This window comes from Lates calcarifer, linkage group LG8, assembly GCF_001640805.2.
Source record: "Lates calcarifer isolate ASB-BC8 linkage group LG8, TLL_Latcal_v3, whole genome shotgun sequence".
Lineage (NCBI taxonomy): Eukaryota > Metazoa > Chordata > Actinopteri > Centropomidae > Lates > Lates calcarifer.
The window spans coordinates 8744141-8763444 of record NC_066840.1 but is presented as its reverse complement, the minus strand read 5'-3'; the positions used below and the strand labels follow the sequence as shown (position 1 = coordinate 8763444).

General features: G+C 42.3%; 3 protein-coding genes across 6 annotated transcripts; 2 read left to right on the top strand and 1 right to left on the bottom strand.

Moving 5' to 3' along the window:
* The first annotated feature begins 25 nt into the window (after positions 1-25).
* On the top strand, positions 26-10156 carry LOC108882883 (proteoglycan 4). Of its 3 annotated transcripts, none has more exons than XM_051072217.1 (22): positions 26-513; positions 1123-1188; positions 1324-1395; positions 1665-1739; positions 1977-2060; positions 2265-2345; positions 2728-2787; positions 2933-2986; positions 3255-3314; positions 3873-3923; positions 4031-4075; positions 4265-4312; positions 4918-4983; positions 5147-5218; positions 5351-5413; positions 5714-6143; positions 6494-6529; positions 7295-7367; positions 7463-7537; positions 7643-7708; positions 8778-8883; positions 9558-10156. In XM_051072217.1, exons 1-16 carry the CDS (start codon positions 26-28, stop codon positions 5844-5846), a joined length of 1518 nt encoding a protein of 505 aa, XP_050928174.1. In that variant the 3' UTR covers positions 5847-6143; positions 6494-6529; positions 7295-7367; positions 7463-7537; positions 7643-7708; positions 8778-8883; positions 9558-10156. The 3 variants fall into 3 exon arrangements, with proteins under 3 accessions (XP_050928174.1, XP_050928173.1, XP_050928172.1); XM_051072216.1 differs by having other exon boundaries at positions 1662-1739; positions 7463-7504; XM_051072215.1 differs by having other exon boundaries at positions 1662-1739.
* fut11 (fucosyltransferase 11 (alpha (1,3) fucosyltransferase)) lies at positions 10058-15087 on the bottom strand. 2 transcript variants are annotated; one of them, XM_018675655.2, is made up of 5 exons: positions 14964-15087; positions 12917-13255; positions 12420-12800; positions 11335-11957; positions 10058-11163 (listed from the first exon to the last, which is right to left on the bottom strand). In XM_018675655.2, the coding sequence occupies exons 2-5, from the start codon at positions 13253-13255 to the stop codon at positions 11013-11015; spliced, it is 1494 nt and encodes a 497-aa protein (XP_018531171.1). In that variant the 5' UTR covers positions 14964-15087; the 3' UTR covers positions 10058-11012. The 2 variants fall into 2 exon arrangements, with proteins under 2 accessions (XP_018531171.1, XP_018531170.1); XM_018675654.2 differs by lacking the exon at positions 14964-15087 and adding an exon at positions 13441-13602.
* Positions 14568-19105, top strand: rab9b (RAB9B, member RAS oncogene family). The gene is made up of 2 exons (XM_018675659.2): positions 14568-14677; positions 15684-19105. Exon 2 carries the CDS (start codon positions 15761-15763, stop codon positions 16370-16372), a length of 612 nt encoding a protein of 203 aa, XP_018531175.1. The 5' UTR covers positions 14568-14677; positions 15684-15760; the 3' UTR covers positions 16373-19105.
* Positions 19106-19304: the final 199 nt, after the last annotated feature.

The following is a 19304-nucleotide window of genomic DNA, read 5'->3' as shown; positions in this document are numbered from 1 at the left end:
CAGGAGCTGGAACCTGAGGATTCAGATGTTTCTGGGCAAGCTGCCACCCCTCTGGTTAAACTCATCCCAGCGTTTTCAACCCCGGCGTCAGACACTCCAGCGCCTGCTGCTCCTGGCTCCGGCTGCCCCAGAATCACCTGCTACAGTGTCCCCTGCCCCAGATCCACCTGTCCCAGAATCACCTCCTCCAGTGTCCACTGTCCCACTTTCACCTGTCCCAGTGACTGTTGCGACAGCGATCGCAGTGAGAACAGAACCTGAACCTGAAGAAGAACCTAAATCAGCACCAGAGCCAGAGCCAGAACCAGAGCCAGAACCTGAGCCAGAACCAGAGCCAGAACCAGTTGCAGCTGTGGAACCAGAGCCAGAGCCAGAACCAGTGGCAGAGCTGGAACCAGAGCCAGAGCCAGAACCAGAGCCAGAACCAGAGCCAGAGCCAGAGCCAGAACCAGTGGCAGAGCTGGAACCAGTGGCAGAGCCAGAACCAGAATCTGAACTGTCTCCAAAGCCAAGGTCAGATTCTCAGATATCAAAATCAGTGCTGCCACATACAATAGCTTAGCATCAGTGGTGGAAAGCAACTCAAGTTCTCTACCTAAACCACTTGTATATTAAGATTTTACATACAAACATCAACCTAATATCAACTAAAACAACAGTATAAACAGTAAAATGCTGCTTACACATGAATGCATCAGTGAGTCCAGTAATTGAATATATGATAATATAACACTCACAGGAACCTTTTTTCTGCTACGTTTGTCACTTTAAGTACATTTTGCACTTTTACTTCTTTTCTTAAGCTTTTACTTGTGAAGGAGTATTGTTATATTTAGGTGCTGCCATTTTCACATAAGTAAAGGATCTTTATACTTCTACCACTGCAACAGCATGACACATATTTATATCCAGCACTGCGATAATGAGCCTCAAACTTCAACATTTGCAAATGTTGTTTTAATAATAGTTAAATAGCTAATAATTCTTAAGCAAAGCTGTAAATGTGCTTTCAGATGGTTTTCTTTGTTTAGGTCTCTGGTATGTTTGCTCTCATTCTTTTCACATGTGTGATTGAAAGCAGCCCTGGAATGCCTCGTGTTTGTTCTCCATTTATTTTCACAGCTCCAGAGTTGAAACACTCGCCGCCATGTACGAAAATCTCATCCCTTTCGACACGAGTTCAACCAGGTACTGGACAAAGAAATAGAGAAAAAGAAGAAGAAAAAAAGAAAAGAAAAAAGATTACCATGGCACAGCTAATGTGTTAGTGCCGCCAGCCTTAACAGCATGCCATCTGATAATCAGAGTTTGTTTCCTCTCCAGCGTCAAGGATGATGAGCCAGAGCTGGCAAAGGAAGAAGGAGGCTCAGCGGACAGCCGCGCCGCAGAGAACGGGTATGAAACCGACAACTTCCTCATTCCTGTCATTGCAGGGCTGGCAAGAAAACAGATAGCAACAAACTACCACTGTGTTCACTTCAAAGTAATCACAAAATATCCCACATCTCAGTTTCAGGTCCCTTAAACTACCTTACACAAGAAGGAGTCCCGAATTAGTCTTCATTACATGGGGCACTTAAAAATGTAATATTGAGAGTGTATGTGTGTGAGTGTGTGAGTGTGCCAATGCAGATGCACTGATTTTTTTTTCTCACTGTCAGCAGTGTTGAACAGGAGCCAGCTCCAGCACTCAGCAACAATGAACCGCTAACAGACGATCTCCTGTCTCTCAATGATGGGTATGTTAGAAATATGTTCTTACTGATCCTCTCACTTAAGTAAATCCTCTGCATGTTACCCACAAGGTGGCACTGTTGGACTTCTAATGATCCCCCCCCCCTCTCCTCTGCCTCAACTGGCCCTGCTCTTGCTCTGAAATTTCCCCTGAATCCTAAATCCACCCCCACCGCCACCCTCTTTTGTTCATCATCTTCTCTGCTTCCTCTCTCTCCTCTCTCGTCTTTCCGCCTCCGCAGTCCAGAGGAGTCGGCAACAGAGGCGGCGCCCGTTCCCCCCAGCCCAGGACGCTGGAGTCAGGATCTGCTCGGCGGACTAGACAGGTATAGGAAGAAGGCGCTTTCCTGCCCAAGCCCCTAACACCAAGTTATGCAAAGAGTTATCCTTTCATCAGTGGAAAATCAATAGCTCCCTTGTCAGTAGCAAGCTGAAGCATTACCTTGACTTACCTTTGCCAGAGTTGGATATCAAGTTTCAAGGGAGCCGGTGTGCAAACTCTGCTCTGCTTTTGTGTTTGATTTCTTTAGCGAGACAGAGCCAGCCAAGACCGGCGGCGCCCTGGATCTCCTGGCTAATGATGTCATTTTAATCAACACAGAGGCACGCAGGTGAGAAAGAGACAAACATGTGAAGGCCTCTCCCCACCCCCACCCCACCCCACCCCCGTCCCTCCCTCCCTCTTGTACCACTAATTCTTATCACCACAGATGGAGAAAGGGAAGGGGTGGGCAAAGAATCTCAGCCCCCATCTCAGATTCTTAATAAACTCCATCCGCCTCAAGTTTGATCCATAAATCAGGGCCTCCTCCACTTCCAGCATTCTATTTTAACCCCCTGCTCTACGTTAGATGGAAAACAAAGTCGCAGATTCCTGAAGCGACTGAGTAATACTTTGAAACAGAAAAGCCACGTCTTATCTGCCGCGCAACTGGAAATAGAAGAGAATGTTCTGTACTGATTAGTATTGCGGCTTTGTTTTGTCTCCGCCAGCCTCAGCACGCAGCGAGAGGAGGAGAAGCAGACAGATGAGACAGCCAAAGAAACACAAAGGTAGAGGGAGATGACAGGCTGCTCTTAAACAATTATCTATCTATGCAGAGCTGCTCCTGCTAAGAAATGCATCCTATTCAGATTTGCCGTGTAATGATTTATACTAACTCTGCCTGCAACTGTACTGTGTCTCTCTGCCCGCCAGCCCCACAGAGACAGTCACTATAACCACCAAAACTGTGATCATTACTGACAAAAGGTACGAGAACACACACACACACACACACACACACACACACATACATACACACACACACACAGAGGAAGTCTATCCTGTACTATATTCAGATGGTTTTCATGCTCGTTAAATTGTTCAGTGGATTTCAAGCTTTTCTAATGGACTGACGTCATAAATAGTGTATGAGAAGAACCACACTAACCTTTACTTGCCCTCTTTTCTCTTTTCTTCCCATCATGCCATTCATCCGCACCACTCCTCCTTACTTTTCTATCTTGCCTCGGCGCAGTGAAGAGGACAGTGCAGATCCCTGGAGCTCACATGTGACAACTACAGTCACTGAATCAAGGTAGTTTATTTACTACCCTGTTATATATTATGAACCGGGGCTTTAAGATGTTGCCGTCATAGTGTATGTAATATGTATGTAAATGTGTTTAAAAACTGGTTTACCTCCACTGACACTGAGTGAAAAAAAACTCATTTCAGTTGTAAGATACATTTTCATCCCTGTTAAACAGGTAAGTCAAGTTTAATGTGGGTAATAAAAAAATGATTGTCTGTAGGAAAAATGTACTTGTTGGCCAGAGATCTGAAAACAGACTTGATAATGTTAATGGTTTGTTTGGTGTAATTGATATCAAGTGTAAACAGGGTTCACTTTAGGTGAAGGAAACCTGAGATACACTGATTTAGCCATTCAGTAGCAGAATAGCTCTCTCCATTTGTCAAAGACATTCAGATTCTGATTTTGATTGAGTCTGGCCCCTGGTTCCTCTGTGTTTCTGTTTACCATTCAAACTGCATTAAATCTTTCCATTATGAGTCAATGTGATCAGAATTCCTCCGACACAAGATGGGCCATGCTGACAATTGAGAGTGAAATCAGTGTGAAATTGTTTTTCAGCTCGGCTGATCCGTTTGATCCATATCCGATAGGGACCACATCCCCTAACAGGTAATCATATTGGTTTGGAGCTGTGACTGTTTTCCAGCCAGCCCGATAGCATCTCAGCATGCATAATGCAGCAGTTTCTGATTCTGAGCCACTTTTCTCTATTGCAGCTCCTCTGACCTGCTCCAACCCCTCACAGATATTTCCATCAACAGGTACAGGGAACGATAATGCAAATTCCTCTTTGTCTATATTGTAACCTCTGTTGGTAACATGTAACTACAGCTGCTTCACTTTATACGTTATTGCAGCAATTATTATTCATAATCAGAAGATATGATTATCAGCAGCTCTCTCATTGATATGCTTTTGTTGATTTATTATTTATTTTCATATGTCTTCAGTGCATCAACCACATTCATGGAGACCAAAGATCCAAGTCCAGACACAAAGTAAGTTAGTTGCACTCTTTAAGTCTAAAAAAATGAAGTAAAATAAGGCTACAACTAACAACTGTTTTCAGTATTAATTAATTTGTTAATTATTTTCTATCAGTAGATTAGAGCTGAAATGATTAGAAAATTTATAAGTTAGAAAGACAACAATGATTTGCTGCTTTTCTTTGTCTTAAATCATTGTGCAGTATATTGGATATCTTTGGCTTTTTGGATCATCACTTTAGATCTTGATAAACTATGATAGTCATTTTTCACTATTTTCTGACATTTGATCGATAAAACAAATAATTAATGGAGAAAATAATCTGCACCCCAGCAGTAAATACATCATTTTTTCTATAGAATACCAGAAAATTGTGATGAACGCCTGTTGCAATTTCCCAGAGACATCAGATGTGTTTAATTGTTTTAAATGACCAACAGTGCAAAAGATATTCAAATGATAAAAATATAGAATTTGGGAAGCTGAAACTAGAAAATGTTTGTCTCTTTTGCTTTAAATTACTTAATTGATTTTCAACTAATTGATTATTGATGAGCCATTTCAGCACTAAAAGTAAGATTTATTTATGTACAATGTGACTGTGTGTGTTTGACAGTATGAGTGGCAGTGCGTTGAAATCCCTCGCAGATGACGTCATCCCCATCAACACCGACACCACAAGGTATTAAACCAAGTGCATAATTGTGTTATGAATGTGTGAGAGTGTGTGTGAGAGGACCTACAGAAATCAATTTCTCAAACAGTGCACATAACCCGTGTCTGATATGCTTCATCTGTCACAACGTCTGCACCGTCTCCCCTCTCTCTCCACTTTGGCTCCTCAGTTTCAGCACTCACCGGTCATGGGCACGCTCATGGGACACCGGCACACCTCAGCAGGCTAACACAGAGGAGAGGTGATGACACACTTCGATTTACTCTTAAGCGTCTGCACAATGCGCGCGACTACTATGTTTCACTCATCTACATGCAGCCCATCCCTTGTCCATTACTTGCTAAAAGCCTTTCAATGTATGTCCCATCCCCAGCCAAGAGCCTGAACCAGAAGGCCAAACTGAAGGTCAAGAGACGCTGATCATGTTTGAGAGGAAGTAAGTCATCTTTTTTATTAAAAGCCCCGGGTGCATATCTGCTCCTTTTATTCCGGTAACCTCCTTCCCTTTCACTACAGTGAAGTAACTAGGCTTTTGCGGAATCTACTCGTTGAGCCAGAAGACATTGTGCACTGATGCTGATGAAAATAGGTCAGATATATATTGGTTACAACTTCCCCCTCACAACTGCGGTAAACAGATCCCCTTCCAGCCTTTTTCTTTTTTTTTTTTTTAATATATGCAGCGTGAAGTCATCCTTCTCTTATGCTATATGCCCTGTCTTTGTTTGTGCTCAAGGTCCACTGAAAATGACTCCCCATGGGACAGGTGGACATCGCCCACTGTATATACTATCAAATCCACTACAGGAGAGGAAGAGGGAGAAGAAGAAGAGGAGGAGGAGGAGGAAAGGTATTGCTGCCGTGGATGAGCTCATTAAATGCATATTAAAGCACTTTTATTTTTTTCTACCATTTTAGCAGGATGTGATTATAGCTCCTTAAAATGCAGCGGCTGTCAACTATTTAATTGAAAGCGAGCTAAATACAAGTTCCTCACGGCTCACTCAGAGAATAATCAACTTCCTCTCAATGTGTTATTTTTCACTTTAATACTGTCACTGTTTTTCATCTGTGCTGCCAGACTTATTGTAATGCAGGAATGTCCTCTGTTTTGTAGCCCTGAGGAATACACAGTCGCAGACAGTCACAACCATCACCACTATCAGGTTGGGAAAAAAAACTTTTTGAAATTCTTAAAAACTCCCATCTTATGATCAAAAAAACCTCGGAGATTAGAAGGAACTGGAGAGCGTGAGAGGCATATAGGTGATGTTTACCATTACAATGCATGGAAGGAGGAGGGAGGAGGGCTCAGGATGAGACAATGCTGCAGCACAAAAAGAAAACAGACCGCACCTGGTCAATAAACCTCCGACCCCTCTGGAGCTGTGAGCTAGAAAGATCAGCTTTACACACTTATAAAAACCCACAGAATTCCTGTTCACTGGCTGGTGTCCAGCTTATTGACTGCTACAGCCTACAGTAAAAGTCTAATATAGCTTTCTTTACTTTCCAGAGAGATACACAGCGAGCCCGAGCCTGCTATGGATCGGTAAGTTTATGATCTTGTTAGCGTCACACACAGAATAATGCAAGAACACTTTCTCCTGAGTGTTATTTTCTACTATTTGGTCTGTTGATTTTCTCCCTTTTTGTAAAGACACTTTTACCAGAGCTCTTTATGTTTTATGACTGCAGAAATTTCAAACAAGGATTGGCTACTGCAAGGAAATTACATTTTCCTGTTATTCTCTGAGTGGTCTAAATGTTTCATTTAATGAATTGTATTTGATATCAAACACCAATATCCAATATTTAGGTCATCTGGGCTTGTTTTACACTTTCACCTACCATATCTAGCCTTTGTCTCTGTTTTTGTAACACAGCCGTCTTAGACTGGGGGGATGAGAGATTTAGGCCAAACCCTTTGGGAATGCAGCTGTATCCGCTTAACACTAAACTCTAGGAAATAAAGTTACCTGCAACTCCTGTACGGCGCCTGGTGACACAGTCTCCTGTCTTCAACTCTGTTACTGAAGTTAAATGACAGGATCTGCTCTTCCATTGTCTTTCAATTTGCCCTCATTTCCTTCCTTCTAATTATGAGTCTCCAGATGTCAGATTAATGACGTGTATTAGAGATGTCCTTTTGTCAAATCACAGCCCGTTAAACAGCATGCCATTAACAAGCGATGGCAGAAAATGATTATCTCCTGAGTTACATTTGACAGATGTAGAGCCCCTCTGTATAACCCATCACACTGCTGTCGTCAGTGAGTGAAAGATGAGAGTAACGCTGCTTGCACTCTGTCTCCAGTCATGAAACCTATTCCAGCACTGTGATAGAAGAGGACCGGCCGTGTCCAAACACCAGAACCTGAGACCAAAAAGTGAGGGATTTTGCACATTAGACTTTTAAATAAAAGTGACAACTAATATCTATCTTAACTAAACTCACTCTTTCCTTCGCCTGTTTCTGTTCCAGGGGGTTTGTATATGTGAAGGAGTATGTCAATGCAACAGAGCTGTCCTTGTATAACGCCACGGACTCGACTGATCGGTAGGACGCTTACATTATTTCCACCAAAAAATAACAGTATTGATTTAGAAAAACTAAATAAACACTGCTCTAATGATGATTTATGTAATGCTGTTGTTTCCACAGTGGGTCAGATTATTTGACATCAAGTTCTACCAGTTACTCATACAGCAGCCCCTCTACTTACTCCAGGTAATAACAGAGCTCCCTAAACCTGTATTAAACCAGCTATAAGCCTGAGCCCTTTTTAACACTTGAACTGCTTTCATCTCTTGTTCCTTAAATGACAATTCAACTGCTTTCACCAGTTACATGTTACTTCTTGACTGCATTCTTCTCTTCAGCTGACATTTCAACTCCTTTCACCACTTATTCTTTGACTGACACTTCAGATCCTTTCAGATCTGAGGCCTCTGACCAACAAATAAAACTTCTCACAACTTAACTGTTCATACACAAGTCACTTTAATTGCTTTCAGTGCTAACGCTTTAGCTGACACCTCAGCTGATATCTTACTTCGTTTTATGCACTATTACTACACTCTCAGGATCTCCACATTAACTAACACTTCCAGTTCAGTTCATCACTTACACTTTGGATAACATTTCAACTTTAACTTTTCACTTCAACTTAAAAACTGAGGACTCACACTTCAATTTGCTAAATCAGGTTCCTTAAACTTAATTCAGCAATCACACTTCCACTGAAAATTGAACCTCTTTTCGTCACTTCTGTTTTAACTGACACTTAAGCTACTTTCAGTGTTGGTATCGCAAGTTTCACTTCACCTTTACCTTCAGCTTCTTTGTATTTCAAACGTTTCACCTGCAGATTTTCTTCAGCGAGTGAAAGTACACTTTATTCAGAGAATTTTGCTTTCTGTAGTTGCTCTCATTTCCGTAGTGGGTCAGATTATTTGATATCAAGCTCTGTCAATTACTCTTACAGCTCCCGCTCTGGCAACAGCACAATTCCCTAAACCTGTTTTAAACCAGCTTTAAGCCTAAGCCCTTTCTCCCACTGCCTTATTATTTCCAGTTCTGACGAAACTAGATACATATAAGCAGTAGGACAGAAATTCCACCAAGCCTGCTCATTAGGAGGCTAAGCAGGGACATGAAAGGATTATTTACACTTCTTAAATTCCCTCACACAGGACAGAAAAGGTCACAGGTTATTTAACCAGACAGAGCTGTGGTTGCACAAGAGCCGTTTCTGTATCAGCAAACTGACTTATCTCAATCACTTTGTCTTCCCCAGTGGCTCGCGGACATCCACCTGTACATACTGCGGAGAGCAGGTGGGCAATGACGCCAAGATCACCATTGAGCACCTCAATATCAACTGTCACCCTGCCTGCTTCAAGGTAATTCAACTGTCTGCTCAGATACAGTTCTGTTGGAGATACAAAGTGGTATTTATTGGTGCTCTAAAATGTTGGATATAGTCCCCGGAGAAAATGAGCTTTTGGTCAAAAGAGTAATGAAACATGTGTTTAGTCACTTTTTAAACCAAGAGCTGGATGAGCAGATTGATATCACTCTCATGTTAGATTTCCATAAAGACTGGGGGAACAGTGGGAAACTGTACATAGTTCTAAGGTTCGTTCTACCAGCAGTTCTTAAGTTTAATAAAAACTTACACATTATATCTGGTTTGCGCTGGACTATGTCTTAACCAGGAGCACCGACTTTCTCGTGTCTCCAGTGGTTGCCTAGAAACCTCATGACAAGACTGGCGCATAATCACCTGTAAAAGCACAACTTGTTTGTTGCACTGATAAACAAATAACATGTTAACTGGGGAACTTTGGAAGTACTATTACCTTTTGTTATCTTTAGACAGAACACCCAGACTAGCTGTATATATATATACATGGTATATTGCCAGTTAATGTAGCCAGTTACTAAAAACAGTTTTCTATACTGTGTATTATGGAGCAAAAAAAATGTATTACTGAATTTCAAGGATAAAAACACTGCTCTAAGCTGTATTTTCTTTAAATTACATTTTCTAATGACATTCTCACTATTTTTTCAGTGTGCTGTGTGTAGTAGGCCTATGGGAGACCTTCTCTACAGTATGTTCCTCCATGGTGGAAAAGTCCACTGCGAGAGCTGCTACTCCAAAGCTTTGGACTGATTATCAAAGCTCTTCAGCAGCCTCTTATCCTCGTCCCCTTCCCTCCATGTTCATTTGCATATAAAGTGAGAAACTGGTCTTTTGCAAAGTTCGGACTGTGTTCAGTCTGAACTTTGCTGTGGTTTTGGGTGCTCAAAGAGACTGCTATAGTGAACAATACCATTGCTTAATGTTGATTCTTACATTAGGTCACGTTTCTAATTTCTCAAACATGTTTAACAAGCTTGTGTTGTTGTTGTTGTTGTTGTTTTTTCCTGGTGGTGAAAGCTGTATCTGCCTCAGTAGACTATGAAGGATATGTCTGTACAACATGATGCGCTACATGTAACTGTGAACAGACTAAAACTGGCAAGTGGGATACAATGTTATAATTTAGCAACAATAGTTATGCAAGAAAATTACTTTGTTACAAAATGTTTACTTCCTTTGTTCTTGATACAAAATAGTGTGTTCACAATGTATGATGCTTTGTTAACAAAATAAAATGATTTATATGATCCTGGTAGAAATACGTGATACACAGGTAGTGTGCTACAAGACACACAAGACTGCTGTGGAGCAGCATTAGTCGAGCAGTTACATGTTTTGGAAAAGCATTGTTACAAAATGATTGCACTTAATGATAATCTCTGCATCATGTAACAGAATACAGTTAAAGTGTAAAGTATCTATCACAGAAATTCATCAGATGAGCTGCTCCTGAGTACTTTACAAATGTAGTAGTGCTTTCCCACTGGGAGCTGTGCTCTGCCTTTCTCCATTCCTTGGTGAAATAATGTTTTCCTTGCATAGTTGCTTAAAATAGCTGCACACATAAATATGACTTCAGCTAATAACCATCAGCTACCTGCTGAGTAACTGTAAAGAAGCTAATGCAGTTCATTGGCTACTCTCTTGATGGTCTTCACACACAGTTAGGCAGAGCTCCCCTGGTGCAGAGGACAAGTCTTTGGCTCTGCCCCAATCCGATCAAAGTGTGCCTCCCACGAGAATGTGCATCTCTGGAATAACTGCACTGTATGCAGTTAATGTTAACAATGCAAGGCTGAGTGAGGGCAACGATGGCACCTCGGTTATAGTGATAAACCAACTTGAAAATATTAGCATATAGTGTTATTTTCCCATTACTGAACTTGGAATGAAGGACAAAAGTATCATGTCAGCTGAATGCAATATCCAAATCTGTTACAGTATAACTACACTGCTCATGAGAATAAAGGGAGTTTTGGCTCAGGTGCAAAAATATGAGTCATTTCTGCTTCCTTCCCTCGTTTGAACAGAGGGGATGCATAATATGGGACACCCCTGTACGCCTGGATGTGCTCCATCCTCCTGCTTGTTTCGAGGCCTGTGTCAGTGTTTTCCTCTGGCTCTGCTCACAGCTATGTTTTGGATGTGCTTCCACAGCAGTGAAGGGTCTGACTCGTTATGTCTTATCAGAGACTCCAGCCCCTCTGCTTGGTCCAGACTCTGCCAGTAATCCTGAGGCCATATTTGTAGCCATCTGCAGACAGATATACAAACAGATTAGGCTCATCACAGAGGATATTTTAATTAGACAATTAAAAAAGGTTGATTTCTCTGCCCTCGTGACGTTGTTATTCACATTAAAGAACAGAAAGTGAAGGGATTTCACAGCTTGGCACAGTGACTAATTTAAGACAGACTAACTCACCCGTCATCTGCAGATAAGTCTTGGACGTCTCCGTACCCGGGGCTGGGCAGAGGGCATCCCATGTGAGAGTTATCGGCCATTTTAGGCTGAGGAGGTTGGTTCTTCTTAGGCGCTTTCTTATATGCTCGTTCTGCTGCCAGTCTTGCATTCTCCTGGTCACACACGTAACATTCAAATCCATTCAGGTAGTTAGGTTTAGTCATGTCATTAACCCCCCACTCGCGAGTCTCTAAAGCCTCCAGCAAGCGAGTGTTGGTAATTCGGCTGGGGTTCTTGAACTCTAAATACTTTGCATATTCGTCATCATTCTCGTCCAGACGCTTGAGGAAGTCAGCGAGAGCTTTTGGCGAGGGGAAGTTATCTATGATGACTGCAGAGTGGTCGTTGGGCATCCAGTCCGCCACTGCAGCGGAGCCTCGATAGACAGGCACACAGCCCTGATGGAGGGGCCGCCACAGCTTCTCTGTCATGTAGTCCGGACACAGGCCGTTCTCCAGCGCCAGGTGGAACTTGTAGCGTGCGACGAAATTCATGAATCCTGCTTCCTCGCCGGTAGCGGTGGACGTGTCCTCTAGATGTTCGGGTAGGGGTCTGTTGTTCAAGCATTTCCCGTAAGAGTCCACCTACAGAGACAGAAATAATGTGTGAGAAAGGAGGGAAAAGATGTGAGGGGGCAGTTGGTAAGAGATTATTAATGAGACAATGACACACATTTAATGGTCTACATTTTTCACAAAAGCCCGATTAGACATTTCTAATTGACCTCTAACATTTAATTCTCTGAGAGCAATTAGTTACAAAGTGTTTACAGTGGTGTTACTGTTATTGACCATGACCTACATCTCAACAGACACTCTAAGCTTTCTTGGCAATGTCACAGTCTGCTCTCTGACTGGAACCTTTTACTGCTTTGACAGCAACTGCAGCACTGTAAAACTATGACTGGACTGGACTGCACCTTGTTACTATAATTGAAAAATTGAATCCTCCCTGAACTTACAAATCACCAGTGGTAATCTAGATAAATAAGGCACCACCTGGAAACAGCTACACCCCTTCTTGGCAGGCATCTTAGTGAACCGCACCTTGATGTACTTCATGAGCTCCTTGACGTATCTGTCTCTGTCTGATGGTACATCGCAGTGAGACTGCATATAAAGCACGGGGGCCAGGCCCTCCCTCCTCAGGCGGTTCTTCTCCTGCAGGGGCACGGCCACGGGCTGCAGCAGGTAGTCCAGCGAGGGCAGCCACTGCAGGGTCAGAGGGTAGTCAGACTCCCTGCGAAAGGTGGCGGTGTAGTTGAAGAGCCTGATTCCCGGCGCGTGAGAAAGGACGTAGTTATTCATGGGTGACTCCTCGTGGAACAGCGCCCAGGTCTGGTGGCGGAGACGAGGGAGCGGTGCCTCATATGCTCTGAAGTCTGTCCCATAAAAGATGATGGAGGATGTCCGCTTGTACAGCTGGACCTTCCAAGATCAAACTGAAAATTACTGGCAGAACAACTTGGCCTGATAATTATTACTAATGTGTGCATGCATCTTCTATCTATCTAGAGCCCTGGGAGGTTGAAGAAATCTGGTACCTTGCGGTTGCTCGTGACCAGGCAGGAGGACGTGGCACAGTCAATGCGTTCAGTGTCACCAGGAAAGTGTGGGAACAGCCCCCCGCTCCACCAGAGGATGATGGGCAGCTCCTTGTTTCTGCGGCGGTCACTGTTGCCAGGTCCTCTGTATGAGCTGATGGAGGCAAACTCCATCTCTGATAGAGCACTCTGGGGATGAAAGGCTCCACGGTCCACTGCGTCTAAAGCCTCCAGGGGAAGTTGATCGTCCGGAAAGGAGGCAAAGGAGACCCATACCCAGCACAGGACGCCAAACAGCCCCAGACACACACAGGGCACCAGCCTGCCCCTTCCTGCCATCTGCCCGGTAGGAAAGAACAGAAATTATATGTCTGACCGAAATTAGTCGGCGTTAGTGGCCGTAACTTAAAGTTATCTCTGCTTGCAACCAACTTCGTTTAACAAACAGCCTCGCTAACGTTTCAGTCATACGTGTCAGTGTTATCAGAGCATGCATCAGCATCACAACATTGATTGTTTCCTACCATTGTCACTGCAGCAAACGCATGAAGGTACGTTTCTCTTTATTCTTCAAAAAGCTGTGTGTCTGTTTTCTGTAAAAGTTGGCTTTGAGGAGCGGTGACGACGGGATGCTGACCGATAACAGCCAACAGTACAGAGGGAATAAACACAGCTGGTCTCTTCTTCTACGCTTCTGCTTTTTTTCCCCCCTACCCTCCTTCTTCTTTAGGTCGAAAACTAACGTCAAATCACAGCGCCCTCTACAGTTGAGGTTTTACTAAATATCAGTGAACACTGCAGCACAAGTTTGCTCAGTGTTCAGTTTGGACAAAGATGCATTCATTTTATCACAAAATATGACAACAGTCATCTTAAAGTACTAAGGTTAAAACAACTACTGAATGCAAAAAACTAATATGATGTCAAAACAGCTTTGAAATATCGTCTCCAATACAAATACAAACTAACCCTGCATTTACTTCTGTAGATGAGATATTAATATAATAAAACGTTTCCATGTAATTTATTTAATTTGCTTTTCCTAGTTTTAACTAGATAATGTAAATGATATTCTATTTAAGATGAATGGTAGCTGTTTTAATAGGTTATGTAAAATAGTCATAAAAAAGATAATTGTTGTTGTTTTTAAATTAAAGATTAAAAGGACTAAAAACAGGTGTTTCCTGATGTAAATTTACATTCAGCTTTACTGTGTTTTTCACTCTGGACAGTTTTAGTTGTATATCAGTGCAGCTGTAGTGTGTATCTTTATTAATATATCTCTCTCTAAAGGGCAAAGTTCACAGGTATCGCCATCTGCTTTTAACACTGATGGAAATCTTACTTAGCGAGTCCCTGTCAGTCAAAAGTCAACAAACCTCAAAGTTATTGAGATAATTAAAAGGAGAATAAGCAAATGTTCCCATTTGAAAAGCTGTGACCATCGAAATATATTTTATTTTTACATGAAAAATGACTTAAATTGTTGACAAAAGATTCATTCAATTTATAGATTAATCAACAAGGCAGAGTAAAGAAGTATAAAGTGAACTTAAGAACACTACTCATTGCATTCACCAACATTCACTTTGTTGTCATCATCTATGGAGAGTTGTTAGATTGTCGGACTTTAGGACCCCGCTTTGCCTGGGCGGTGTGCACGTGCGGCTCCTCGATGGTCGCGCGCACGTCACGACACTCAATCTCAGTCAGATGCAGGGGAGCAGGGCAGACCACGCAACAACAAATATTAGGAACAGGGTGAGTGAAAACACATGTTTGTTCTGTTTCTGTTAGTTGCATTCATTTATAGATTAAACACCTCACTGAAACATTTGTTCTTTTGTTGCTCACCGTGCTTTTTAAAAATTGTTTTGAGTCGCATATGCACTGAGGCTAACGGTTAGCCTGGCTGGACTGGAATGTCAACAAGCCGTCAGACTAGCCGGCTAGCTTGCTAGTTGGCTGCGAGGCTCTGCTAAGCCGCTACACAGCATCAACAGTTTCAGGTCTTTTGCATGAGGGTTTATATTTAGAAGTCTGTTACCTGTTTCGGTTCCCGTTTAACTTCTGTTCTGTAGCACTCTCTGGACAGTTTCACACACGTAGACCACCGACGAGGTAGTTAAAGGACAATTTTATCCGGCAGCCACAATTGACAACAAGCTGTGACATGTTGGTGGTCTGCGCAGGTGCAGTGGCCGTTTCCAGAGTCGGCGTTTGATCCTGACTCGCCCTTCTTGTTGTGGCGTAGGACTCATCTCGTCACCTGTGACATATGTCACAAACAAATGCTTTAAAAAAAAATGTAATGGCAATGTTTATGCCCCACACTATGACTGGCATCTGTTTATTTCAGTTTAGCCAGCTGTTATATGTGTAGACAGCCATGAGTCCGAGTTACTGTGTCATGGAGTAAACAACGAGGCTGTAGTGGTCCAGCCCAGAGCTATCTTTTCTTCAGCCAGAGACCTTTGGCAGACATCTTGGTCATTCACCCCTGTCATTGTGTTCCTGAAACTAGTCAACCATTACACATCTCTCATATGGCTTTCATATGCTGCCAGAGAGGTTCATTTGAGGTTGAATATAAATGTTGCTAGAACACCAGTCTTTTCCTATAGTAATCTGCTCTGAATCATCAGTCAAACTCTGGGTGGATGCATGTTGCATTTTTTTCTGAGAAGTCAGATTCTTTCATTTCCTATTGCTCAACAGTGATTTGCATTTCTCTTTTCATAGTAAATATCTGATTTTGCCTTTCTAGGTTAAATTGACCCTGGTCTGCCACCTGGTGTGGGGGGCTGTAACCCAGTGAGGAGGCCTTTCTGGGTGGGAGGGAACATGATGAGCGGGAAGAGCCTGCTGTTGAAGGTGATCCTGCTGGGGGACGGTGGAGTGGGCAAGTCCTCCTTGATGAACCGCTATGTCACAGACCGCTTCGACTCCCAGTCCTTTCACACCATCGGCGTGGAGTTCCTCAACCGGGACCTGGAGGTGGACGGGCGCCTGGTCACTCTTCAGATCTGGGACACAGCTGGTCAGGAGCGCTTCAAGTCGCTACGCACGCCCTTCTACCGAGGCGCCGACTGCTGCCTGCTCACTTTCGCTGTGAACGACCTGCAGAGCTTCCAGAACCTCGGCTGCTGGAAGAAGGAGTTCATGTACTACTCAGACGTTAAAGACCCTGAGCGGTTCCCCTTTGTGGTGCTTGGCAATAAGGTAGACATGGAACAGAGGGAGGTGGGGGAGGAGGAGGCGCGGGCGTGGTGTGAAGAGAACGGCTGCTGTCCTTACTTTGAGACCAGTGCTAAGGATGACACTAATGTCACAGCTGCTTTCGAGGCAGCTGTCAGAGAGGTTCTGGCTGCTGAGGACCAGATTGACCACGCACTACTGAGTAGTACTATCGATCTCCATGGCAACCGCAAAACCTCTCGCACGTCTTGCTGCTGATTGGTCAGGTGTGGAATCCACCTTGTCTTAATCTCTGTGGCTGAAACTTGCCTGAGGCAGGTTTGAGAGCCAGTCAGATATTATTTATGGTACACATACTGTAGGTACAAGGTACTGAGTACAGTATATCCCCTAAAGATAATATGGATAAGATACAGCTGCTCTGAGGAGAGCGGTGTCAAGGATTCAGCTGGTGTCTAGATTGTTGAATTATTGCTCTAACCAAGGTACAGGCACACTGTAACAGGCACACTCATCCTTTGTACTCTGTCTGCTTTCAGTAGTGTTGCACAAAAACATTTTTACCCAGCTTCAGCTTTGTCTGCCTATGCAGGAGTTTTATCAAACAGTGCTTTCAGAGCATTTATTTTAATCAAATTAATTAAAGTTTTAATTAATACAGTGGAAGAGAGAACATACCAGTCCTCTATTGAAGAGCACACTACCTTTGGCACAGCAGCACAGTTGTTCATGTAACGGCTCAACTCTCTGTCCATGAGCTGATTTTCCAGGGTTTTAGAAGGACTGAATACAACATTGCCTTCTCTTTTTATCAGATAGGTCAGCAGCTGCTGGAGAGCTAATGTATTTTCTGTGCCCGTCGGTGACCACGTTTGAAATCCATGCAGATATTGCAATTGAGAACTCCCGACATCAGTATGATGACCAGTATGATTTGAGGTACGAGGAAGTTAAACGATTGCTGCTCTCAAAAAGGAAGATGACCTTGTTTTTTTGTTCAGTTGGAAGGGAATTGCAAGCTTTAATTTTGCAGCTCTGACTGTAAGCATTGGGTACGTGCTATTGCGGTGCTCTTATTCATTTGATTATTAGATAAATTACCACTGCACTACTGTGTAGCCGGAGGTATCAGGTGTTCGAGCCAGGCATTATCAGATATTTATTTCCCCTGATTTATGTATATGGCCCTGTTTACTATGTAAAGTTCAGTGTTTCCCAAAGTTCAGAAATAATACTGCTGTTGTTGATGAACTGCTGTTTATTTTTCTGAGAAACACATTTCCATCCTTTGTTTTTTTTTTTTTTTTAACAGACATTATTGTCTGATATTTACATCAGGCCTCTGTGTTTGATCAGAGGCTGATTAAAGTTTGTGTTCCTGATGTGAAGATGGGGTTGTAATTATTAGAATTAACATTAATTTTCTAATCATGGCATGTTTGTAATTTTGCGTCTGCCTTCTTGATTGCGTGGCAGGCCTTAACATTCCAGTCTTTTAGCTATTCTGCAGGTCCCCTGTGCTTTACTGATACATTACATATGCCTCGTGCTGTCAGTCCGGTCACTCTCTATGTCTCAGCTGAATGTGAAATAGCATGAGCACAAGGATATTCCCATTACCACTAATGTGTGCATCACCTCTCCTGTCCTTACATACAGTATTTAGTGAAACTTACAGCTGAGTATTCTGAAAACTTAATGAGGTTCACTTGTGTTCATCTAAATGGTACTTTACTTTTACGTCAGTGTTTTTAAAAAACGGTTTACTTGCCACAGGTGCATTTGACTTCATCCCCTTGGTTTTTACTGCTGTTGGCCAGAGGGCAGTGTTGTTTGCCTGTGTGGTTTTAGAAAATAATATGCCTGATATTCATTCAGTGCTTCAAACTAACTGAGTTTAACATGGTTTAAATTCATTCTTAGCAGTATTTCAGTCGCTGCTTGAACAGTATTTTATATTGTATCCACTCAAACAACCAAACCTGTTGGATAAATAAGATCAAATGTTTTCATCTCCTGAATGCACAAAGTCAGCATAGTTCTCATTATGGCCCTGTATTCTCATACATTTTTTGGTTGTGTTGATGGTCCTGTGTAATGTCTCAGCCTGAGATCACATTATTTTCCTTTCAAGTCAAGAATTGCACCATATTGCAGTCTGCATGGAGACTAATGGAAAACATTACAAGAGCTTCACTGTGAAAGTGAATCCAACCCAATCAGGTACTGTCATATTTTCTTTATTACATGGTTCTTTGTTTTAATGTAGGCTTATAATGAATAGCTTATTTATGTGATTATTGTTTTCTGAATAGTGTTACAGCGTGCGAGAGAAAGGTTATTAATTGTGAACTGAGTTGGGCATTTTAACAAAATGGAGCTGTTAGCCTACATCAATTCAAAGCAAAAATGAGGGCTGAAAATGTATCATTTCGCAGTGTTAATCTTTTCTGGATTTAACAGAATACCTTGTTTTCTTACTGCACCGTTTCAGTTTTTTTTCCTGTTCAGATAATGTAGCCTACCACAGTGTTTACCTGAAGTCTACCATACCTGAGGGTGAGTGGGAATTTATAAGCTGGTAGCATAACCCCACAGTATGTTGCTCTTGTTGCTGTCCTTTCTCACTGCAACCCAGCCTAATGTCAGTATTTTTTTAATGTTGCTGTAATATTTATGAATGTAAAAAGTAATTTCTTGGGGCTGTCCATATTAATGGCTTATGTAAATTGCAAAGGGCATTCATTTTATAATAATGTACAAAATGACAGTGAACGTCTGTTTCACTCTCAGTGCTCATCCCACGAGTGCGATTTAAGCTGTGTGAAAGTTAGACTGTTCATCTTAATTATGTGTTGATCTAATGGACAACTTCCCTTACTCCTCTTTTTGCACTACGGAGGATAAGACTGGTTGTGCCAACCTGCTGGCAAAGCGATGAATTCTCTCCAGTGCTTGGCTACAAATAAAACATGCGACATACCAAATGGAGATGCTATCTTGTGTGTTGTTATTTGTACTGATGCCTTGAAAGTCCATGAAAGTACATAGCTTTAAAAATGACTTTAAAGTTTGGAAACAAAAGCTCCTTTAAGCTATTTTTAAAACTAAAATAGGTCACTCAAATTTATTACTAACTTAACTTCTGTACCTTTCTCCAGTCACTTCACCATCAGGAGAATAAGAAATA